Consider the following 10,104-nt stretch of genomic DNA (forward strand, 5'->3'; position numbering starts at 1 on the left):
GACTCTTTGAGTAAACTGTGGGCTCCATAAGACTATTGGAGTTAACTGAGGGCTTCTTAAGACTCTTGGAGTAAACTGAAGGCTCTCTAAGACTCTTGGAGTAAACTAAGGGCTCCGTAAGACTCTTAGAGTACACCGAAGGCTTCGTAAGACTCTTGGAGTAAAGTGATGGTTTTGTAAGACTTTGGAGTGAGCTGAGGACTTCGTAAGTTTCTGTGAGTAAACTAAGGACTTCGTAAGACTCATGTAGATGAGGGCTTGGCATGGAGAGAGGTTGCTTACTACAATCATCTGCTCTCCCTGCAACTGATCCGTATTACATTTAGATGACTGCAAACCCTTCCTGACTTCTTCTTGCTAAAGATTCTGTATTGTACAAATTGATAAAGAAAGATTATCTATAAATGTAGATGACCTATTGTTGAGGATGGGTGGGGGAGGCAATTCAGCATTTTAATGAAATATCAAATAATAAGCGCATTTTCAAGATGATAATAATGAGACTGCATATCATTCATACGCCTTGGTACATCAAAAATACAAAAACTCACATACATTCCATACAAAGATAAATAAATAAATCAATTAGGATATTTCAAATAATTTAAAAACGAATCTATCAGATGTAATCTTTAAATTTTTGTAGAAAACTACATCTTTCAATAACGTCATAATAGACTCAATGAAACCCACTCCTTAAATCTCATGTTCTACTGCTGCTCAAATATTTGGAGCAGCACACCAGAATAATGTACTCTACTGAGAGTACCCTTTCATAAATAGCATACCCTGATACCTTCTAAATACTTATGAGTAAGGCAGGTGGCTCCGGTATTCATATCAAATGTTTAAGTAATAGATAATAAAGAGCAGGTTAATGGCACCACAATGACTATAGAAATACAATATCTTGTGTGCCTCAAGGTAGTGTTCTTGGTCCATTACTTTTCATACTGCATCCACATGATATACTGTTTTTTTTTTTCACAGAAAACAAGCTTTTGTATATGCAATGGTGCCACTCTCTTTGAATAGTCTGGGGCTGTGTAGCCTATCTCAAGTTTTTTTTTTTTTTACTCATCATCGCAGCTTTACTCCATTAGTCATATTTGTCAATACTTCAAGGTATATCAGACTCTTATACACATTTCTCTATTTTCATCTTTTACAATGATTGTTAGGACCTTACTCTTGGGAGCATTTATGTGAATGATAATGAATTTAAACTTGATTTATGTAGAGATAATTGTGCAGAATTAAATCTACCAATAGGAACGTTCGATCGTCTCAAAATAGGAGAAATTCAGTGGGCAAACATCCAAAGAGATGTAAAAATTCAAAATGAAAGTAAAATGTATCAATTGAAAAAGTTATAAAGCAGAAGAACGGACCAACCGGATAAACTGAACAAGATATCACCTACAGGAAATGATGAATATGAAGAGTATGAATGCACATGAATTAGTCATTTATAAATACAGCTATAATTTTGATAGTTCCTTATGACACCTCTATTACTGTTGCATTCAGTGATATACGAGAAATGCTATCGACAAGCATCCTAGTACTATAAAAACGACTAAGGATTCTATACACTTTGAAAAGGCAAAAGGACCAAGGCGAATAGTGCCACGGGATACCACACAGGGTGACATCAACCCTTGTCATGCAATTTCATATATAATAGGAATTATATTATATTCAATATGTTAAATAGCCAGATTGAATTAAGGAATATATGTTTATTACCAAAAGCCATACCAAAAGTAAAAATAAAAAGTCTAAAATATGGGGTTATTATTATTATTATTATTATTATTATTATTATTATTATTATTATTATTATTATTATTATTACTTGCTAAACTATAACCCTACCTGGAAAAGCAGGATTCCAGAAGTCCAGTGGCTCCGACAAGGAAAACAGCCCAGTTAGGAAAGGAAATTAGGAAACAGATAGAATATTGTGCTTGAGTTTACCCTTAGAACTAACCCAAGATGGCGGAAGACCATGGAACAGAGGCAATAGCACTACCCTTACCAAGTGGAAAGTAGCAACAGTTACAGCAGTAGTTAACCATTTGAGTGAAGAAGTTTTCGGTTCTCTTAGTGTTGCCAGGTGTATGAGGAAAAAAGGAGACTGTATTTAAGGTGTGGTGGACGTTCTCTGATTTCGATTGAAGCAAAACAATTGAAAGCTTGTGTGATAAACTTGTTTGAATTCCTGCGAAATCAGAAGTCTTTATCTTTTTTAGAATTTTCCTCTCATTACCAATTGGCGTCTAAGAATCAGCTTTTAGAAAATTCTTAGTTATTCTATGACATAAAATCAATTAAACAGAAAAAAATATATTTTTGTAAAATATGACATATATGTAAACACTAAATTTGATGTAATAATTACCATACGTCTCTAACGGCCTTGTGGGGCACCGGATAATGCGTCTGACTACAGGAAGATTCCAGGTTCGACTCCTGGCAAGGTCAGGGTACTACATACATACATATACCAAGGCACTTCCCCCAATTTTGGGGGGTAGCCGACATCAACAAATGAAACAAAAACAAAAAAGGGGACCTCTACTCTCTACATTCCTCCCAGCCTAACAAGGGACTCAACCGAGTTCAGCTGGTACTGCTAGGGTGGCACAGCCCACCCTCCCACATTATCCACCACAGATGAAGCTTCATAATGCTGAATCCCCTACTGCTGGGTCAGGGTACTGATTTCCAAAAATGCATTGCTTTCATTATCCCTAAAATATTTCTTTAATTGTGAGTTATATTATGTCTATGTTATAATGGTACTATTATGGGCAAACTTTGCTGGGTTTTAAAAGTGAGAAGCATCTTATCAGGTTATTTCTTATATCTGTATTCAAAGATAATCATGAATCTTCGAATCGCAAGGCATATGGTGGTTAAGACAGCTTTTCTCTTCTCAACTAACAAGCCTGGGGAACTCTCGCCTTGCTTGTTTCCCCAGACTATAGAAGCAGGTCTGTCACGTCTTAAATTTCTTTCCCTCTTGTTTATTTTCTGGCTGAGCTTAGAAAAGGTTTTTAATCCCGTATTCCATTGCCCTTTTCACTAAAATTAATGCTGATTAATGTTGACGCATGCTATGGATCCAGAATTATCAATAATCAATTGTTCAAGCATCAAATTTAAGGATCTGTTTGAATTCTAAGACAACATAAGATGTATTAGCTTTTGGATTAATTGACCCAAATCGTGTTAAGATAGTTTCATAACGGGAAAATGTATGTTTAATTTTGCAACACTTATATTGGTTATATTTTTTTATCCAAAGGATAGATAAATATCATTTGAGATCGAATAGAATGAGTTGCATTATTTTGAAATGCAATTATAAAAAAATTTCTACAAGAGTTAATTAGATACACAAAATATCCCCAAACAATAATTGAATTTAGTAAAAAAAAATAAGAAAAAGAAAATCCCGAATTATTTCAAATGTACGGAATTATTTAACCAGAATTAAACTTTTAAGTATGGAAAATTAGTTCAGTCCATTTCTTACACCTCCCCTTTAATCCTATCAAAAGCTCCATGGGAAATAGATGATTCTTAAATTACAGTTCCAAACTATGGCACTACCACCCTTAGAACTCGGGGAGAGTAAGTCAAGTAGAGAGCTCACGATGAAGGTAAAATCTAACTTACTCTAACCAAGGTCGTCAAATTTTTGTCAGATCTGAGATCCTGCCCAAAAATATCTACCATTCTATCTTATGCTTTAAGCCTAAAACATAATAAAAATATGTTGGTTCGATCAGCCTTGAAAGTTGACCATTGCGCCACGAGCCCTTATTCAATCAGTAAATTCACAGCAGTATCATTATCCAAAGATCTAAAGTTTCCTTCTAAAGATACCTGACCTTATCTTTAACCTCTCGCCTATAAAAAAAAACTATATACAACAAATAGAAATTACAGCTCACTACATCCTGCTAAAATATTAGAAATTAAATTAATTATTAATATAAGTTTGACAATTCATTCATATACAGTAAACAGGCATACAGTACGATTGCAAACAAACTAGGTTAAGCAGAAGGAAACAGAATTTCGAAATATTACTGAAATTTTCTGGAAAACAAGTAGAATTTGTAAACTTAGAGGGAATAGATAAAAATTAATCGAAATCAAAACACCAGAAATTACTCCGACTCATATTTGGTACGTCAAGTCAAAATCCCTCAACTTTGGATTTAAACACTACAGCATTTCATCACTGAATGGCATAAGATGAAAAACTATTCACAAACTTATCCTGTACCTCAGCCATCTAAGTTGTAAGCTTAGTTAGAGAATATCCTGATAGTTTTTAGTTTTATTTTACTTAATATATCATATGAATGATCAGAAATTATGCAATACCATGCCTGTACAAAAACATTCTTTAAGTGTTGACTATTGATCTCTAATGTTGCTGAAAAATCGATCTTTATACTTCTGTACAAGAACCCCGAAAATAGGCTTTTGTTTTCAGTTACCCAATATCTCAACAGGAATGTGACCCTGTTGGAAAAGCCGAATGTTTAAACACCTTTGATCCCAATAGGAGAAGGCACTCCTTTTCCTTAGCTAATCTAGATAAATAAGTGGTGATGAGAGAAGGAACGCATGTTTTATTGAAAATATAAGAGAAAAATATTGGGGCCTCCTGGGCTTATAGCGTGCTGCTTTTCCAACTGGGGTTGTGGATTAGCAAGTAATACTACTACTACTACTACTACTACTACTACTACTACTACTACTACTACTACTACTAATAGTAATAATAATAATAATAATAATAATAATAATAATAATAATAATAATAATAATAATAATAATAATAATAATAATAATTGAACAAAAGAATCAATGATGGTAGAAATGATAGTCAATAGGTTAGCGAGATCAATTTAGGTAAAAAAAAAAAACCCTGAACTTCATTGAAAGTATAAAATTCCTCTGAGGGTGTAATAACAATAATCAAATGAAAAGTCATTACAAAGAGGGAGCCAACTATATGTTGCCCTCACATAAGTGATGGGTTATCTTCTATATAAAATTAGAATTAGAGGAGTCATGCCACTTAGATAAATAGAAAACGTACTGCCCTCGCTTTAAAGAGAAAGGTATTTTTAATTATAGAAGGGGGACTAATGTTTTACTCAAATCAAGTAGGTTATGTAAAATTATTCCTCTTGCATATACTATAATGCTTTGAAAATAAATGCAATGCTGATATATACTATTAAAATCAAATAATTTTCTTTCTATACCTTGATAGGAGAATTTAGGATGAATAATATACTACGGGAATTATACTACTAATTTCGTATAAAATGGAGATCAAATAGAATACTGATTCTTTTTATTAACACAGAATACCGATGCAATGTTAACAAATTACGGTGTTGTAAATATTTTACTGATAAAAAGGCAGCTAGTTTAAAAAAAAAATAAAAAAACAATCCTAAACACAAACTCGAGCACATACATAACACACACATACATACATACATATATATATATATATATATATATATATATATATATATATATATATATATATATATATATATATATATATATATATATATATATATACACACACACACACACACACACACACACATATATATATATATATATATATATATATATATATACACGTGAAGATTTATCTTCAGGCTTTATCTTTATACATCTTTTCTATTTTTATCTATCTTTTGCATGATTATTCATTTGAGCTACTCAACTCATACTATTCTCCAATTCTTATCTATCACTTGTATAGTTTATTTTAGTAACTCCTCTCCCTTTATCTATTGCACCATTTATCAATTGCCTTTCGATGCTTGTTATGTCTCTTTGAAACGTTTGATGGTTCCTATTACCTAAAGTATCGTATTTAATTATTTACTAATCTTGAATTTTAAAGTGAAATTTGTATATCAGAAATTATATCTGTTTTATTTACATCTCTCTGCTATATTGCAAGCCTGCTTGAGGGTACACTCGGGCACACTATTCTATCTTATTTTTTTTTCTTCCTCTTGTTTTTTTGAAATGGTGTGTTGGCCAGGCTTAATAGAAGGGCCATGGATGCCTGGTGGTTTATCAAGAGGTTGTCTTTTCATTTTTCTGATTTTTTCTTCTCAAAACCATCCTTACTGTCCTCCCTTCAGTTGAAGTGGCTATCCTGGAGGGTATTTAGCCTTGCATGGTGTATCGGCTCCCCCATGTTGACCAGTTTTTCCGACTTTTTACTATAGTCTATGGGTATCATCAATCACTTTTTTTATTATTCTGTACATATTGTTTTTGTTATAATTTTTTTTAATCTAATTTTTAAGTATGGTGTCTCTTTTTTATTTATATTAATTCTTATGCTGTCTGGAGACATTGAGCGAAATCCGGAACCAGTAGCCTACGTCCTAGATTTCGTCAATGTCGTCTTCTGTATTGCAATATTCGTGGTCATCATGCAAATATCCAAGACCTTACAGTTGCGTCCAGACAGTATGATATTCTTTTGTGCTCAGAAACTTTGGTTTCTAATATGAGGCACTCATCTGAGCTCCTGAGCTTCTGTTTACTCTCGACCATTTTCTCTTTAAATGGAACCTGCAAAGAAATTAATATGTTTCTCGAAATAGATTGGGTTTGATAATGGAATTAAAAAAAAAAACTGATGTATAAATGATTCAACAGAGCAGTTTATGATAATAATAATAATAAAAACGATATCCTAAAGTTCTTTCATAGGGAGCGGTCCGGTTTAGAAGCAATAGGGAATGATCCGGTTTAGATGGAATAAGGAACGGTCCGCTGCAATAGCAAAGGCCTTGTGGCGCAACGGATAACGCGTCTGACTACGGATCAGAAGATTCCAGGTTCGAATCCTGGCAAGGTCGGTGAAGGTTATTTTAGGATATTTTGTTTTAACAAACACCTATGTGATCGCTATGGAACTTGACTACATTATTTATGTAAAAATTGGGGACATAACTCAGGGCGTGGTTAGCGGCAAAGTCATTTAGCGAGAGGTAAAGTAGTTTCTTTCATGCAACTAATCACATGGCTGTTGAAATAATGGAAGAATATATCACTCCCACGGTCTCTTATTTTGTTCTCTCCTATTGTGTTTTGACGTTGACACCACGGACCTCAAATAGAATATCTAATTTCTGACAATAACGCTGAACCAAAATGAGATCTTTCTGGCAGTAAATTCAGTAAAGTTTCTTTCGCTAATTTACCGACCCTTTCCATTCCATTCTCAACTAAGTGTACAGGAAGTCAATAAAAGTTTACCTCCGCTCCTCTACACTCAATTATGTGTAGCCATCTGTAGAACTAACGGATTTTTAGAGTTGAAAACTATAAGAGCCTGCAAAACACTTTGCAGCACTAAAAAATAATTTTTTTTTCATTCCACATAATTGTGCTGCATAAATAGATAACCTCATAGGCAGTGACGCTTATAATAAATTTAGTAACTATATGTGCTCCAAACCCCAGCACTGGATTTGAGTCCTTGATTTCTGCAACATATTCTATAAATATTGTGCCATTCCCAGTTCTGTCACATCTCTCTTAATGCTGATGAAGTATTTGCAAAATAAATTTTCTACACGTTTCTATAGAGTGGTTAATGACATCTTGAAAGAAAGCACTTACTTTCTGGATGAATTAAGACCAGCCAATATTTGTTTCATCCTGAACCCGTAATAATGGGGTGATTCAGGGTGCAACTCATAGTGTCGTCAATATCTTTCACTGATGGCAGTCTGAGACACTGAAGAATTCGGAAGTCTTTGCAGTCTATACCAATGCCACTAAATTAGGGATTTATATGATCTTAAGAGTGATTTGCAATATTCATCTCATAAGGTATGGGCTAGTTCTTTCAAGATATTTATGGCATCTAAACAATTAATGAGGAAACCACATTAATTTATGATTAAAAGTCAACCCTGAAATCCTTGCTGCCGCTACACATGGGATCCATTGACATTTGCTGTATATCCATGTCTGGGTGCACGCCCCGAATACAGCAAAAATTGACTATAAGTGATATTTCAGAAGACTTAAACAGGTTCTGATCAGCCGATTGAATTCTTTTAGAAATTACAAGTTGGAGTTTCCTTTGAATAATTGTAATTCTTGATCCAGCAAATGATAAAGAAAGAGAATCCACAAAAAAGTATAGAAAGGATATCATGGGAGAGGACAGATGATATCCCATTGACTCAACACACTACATTGGGAACTTCTCTTCCTTGGCATATCCATTCAGGTAAAATATCTCATATTCTAACTTTAAAAGTACTCGTGAACCATGAGTGCTTGCATAAATGAAGGAAATTCTCCTCCTAATCCTGAATCATGAATAGTTTTAAGAATGACTCAGCAGTATCATAGCCATTTTATAGATAAAAAAGACAGTTATATGATGCCTCTTGAGGGCAGATGCTTTGCAAATTGTTGGTAGTTTGCCACTTTCCCAGGATTTGAATATACTAAGGGCTAGCTCACAGGCTGTTAGGAAACTGGTTGCATGTAAAATTCTATTAATGATACTTGAAATAAATTGTCTTGTATTTACATACACATGTCTTATAATTGAGTATGGGATTTCATCAGGGCCTGGGACTATATCATTACATGTCACTTGAACAATATCGAACAGGGGTAAGTTGTAAGATTTATTGGCTTTTAATTCCTGATTGCTTCTATGCTGGTGGCTAGGGCCAATGTCATGTATTTGCCATCCACTTTGAGAATCGGATGTATTGTTTGCAGTAAATTCTATAACTTTTCTTCAAAGTGCAGATGAGTTCTAATTGTTTGCTGAAGAAACAAAGGACAACCATTACAGAAGCATAGCTTCCTTCATTGCATGACAGAACTGAGCTCAACATTTTTATAAGATATCATATTCTGCTGCTGGGTCAGGGTCATTCTTGTTGCTCTTATTATTATCATTATTATTGTTAAATGCTAAGCTAAAACTCTAGTTGGAAAATCAGGATGCTATAAGCTCAGGGGCCCCAACAGGGAAAATAGCCCAGTGAGGAAAGGAAATAAGGAAAAATAAAATATTTTAAGAATATCAACAACATTAGAATAAATATTTCCTATATAAACTATAAAAACTTTAAACAAAACAATAGGAAGAGAAACTAGATAGAACAGTGTGCCCGAGTGTACCCTCAAGCAAGAGAACTCTAACCCAAGACAGTGGCACCAACTAATACTAGAGAACAATGGTTTGATTTTGTAGTGTCCCTCTCCTAGAAGAGCTGCTTACCAAAGCTGATGAGTTTCTTCTACCCTTACCAAGAGGAAAGTAGCCACTGAACTATTACAGTGCAGTAGTTAACCCCTTGGGTAAAGAAAAATTTATCAAATGAAATCCATTGGATGACTGCCAAGTATCAATTACTATACATTTTTGCAAAGAATATCATAGAGGAGCTCAAAAGAAGCTGATTGAAAGAATTTTTAAGAATTCAGTGAGATAAAAAGCATTGTAGATGAGTTCTAAGGTCTAGGTGATTCAATTGACGTGCTCAGTGAAACCGTTCCTTTTTATATGCGGATTTATTAAGGCAGGTAGCGATCAGAGAATTCAAAAGAAGGCAGAGTAAAGGTTATTTTGCCCATAAAAATACAAAAATAAAAACACACATGTCATATATATATATATATATATATGTATATATATATATATATATATGTATATATATATATATGAATATATATATAGTCAAACCTCCTTATCCGCTGCCATTACGAGAGGTAATTATTCTTTAAATGCAAAATTCACTACAACAGTGAATGTTCTGTTTTGCAAAAATAATATAGTACAGTGCATTAAAATCTCATGTTGGTAATAACAATATCCCCCCTCCCTCTCTCTCTCTCTCTCTCTCTCTCTCTCTCTCTCTCATACGAATATGCAATTTAATGTCATGTCATGTACCCCACTAAACTCGAACGTGTAAAAGTTACAAGCAATGTATAATGTATATCACTGTAGTAATGATATTATACTGTCCTGTATGATACTAATATTAA

The 10,104-nt window shown here is 33.7% G+C and overlaps 1 protein-coding gene and 1 non-coding gene across 2 annotated transcripts in view; one reads left to right on the forward strand and one right to left on the reverse strand.

Moving 5' to 3' along the window:
• The window catches only part of LOC137638075 (uncharacterized), a 549-nt gene extending 284 nt beyond the window's left edge, over positions 1-265 (reverse strand). Inside the window, exon 1 of the mRNA XM_068370171.1 lies at positions 1-265. This exon is cut by the window's left edge and continues 284 nt beyond it. Coding sequence (XP_068226272.1) covers positions 1-265 — 265 coding nt within the window.
• Positions 266-6,862: 6,597 nt separating this feature from the next.
• Positions 6,863-6,935, forward strand: TRNAR-ACG (transfer RNA arginine (anticodon ACG)). Its single transcript has one exon. It is a non-coding gene; the product is annotated as a tRNA-Arg (tRNA).
• Positions 6,936-10,104: the final 3,169 nt, after the last annotated feature.

This window comes from Palaemon carinicauda, chromosome 1 (assembly GCF_036898095.1).
Source record: "Palaemon carinicauda isolate YSFRI2023 chromosome 1, ASM3689809v2, whole genome shotgun sequence".
In the NCBI taxonomy this organism is placed as follows: domain Eukaryota; kingdom Metazoa; phylum Arthropoda; class Malacostraca; order Decapoda; family Palaemonidae; genus Palaemon; species Palaemon carinicauda.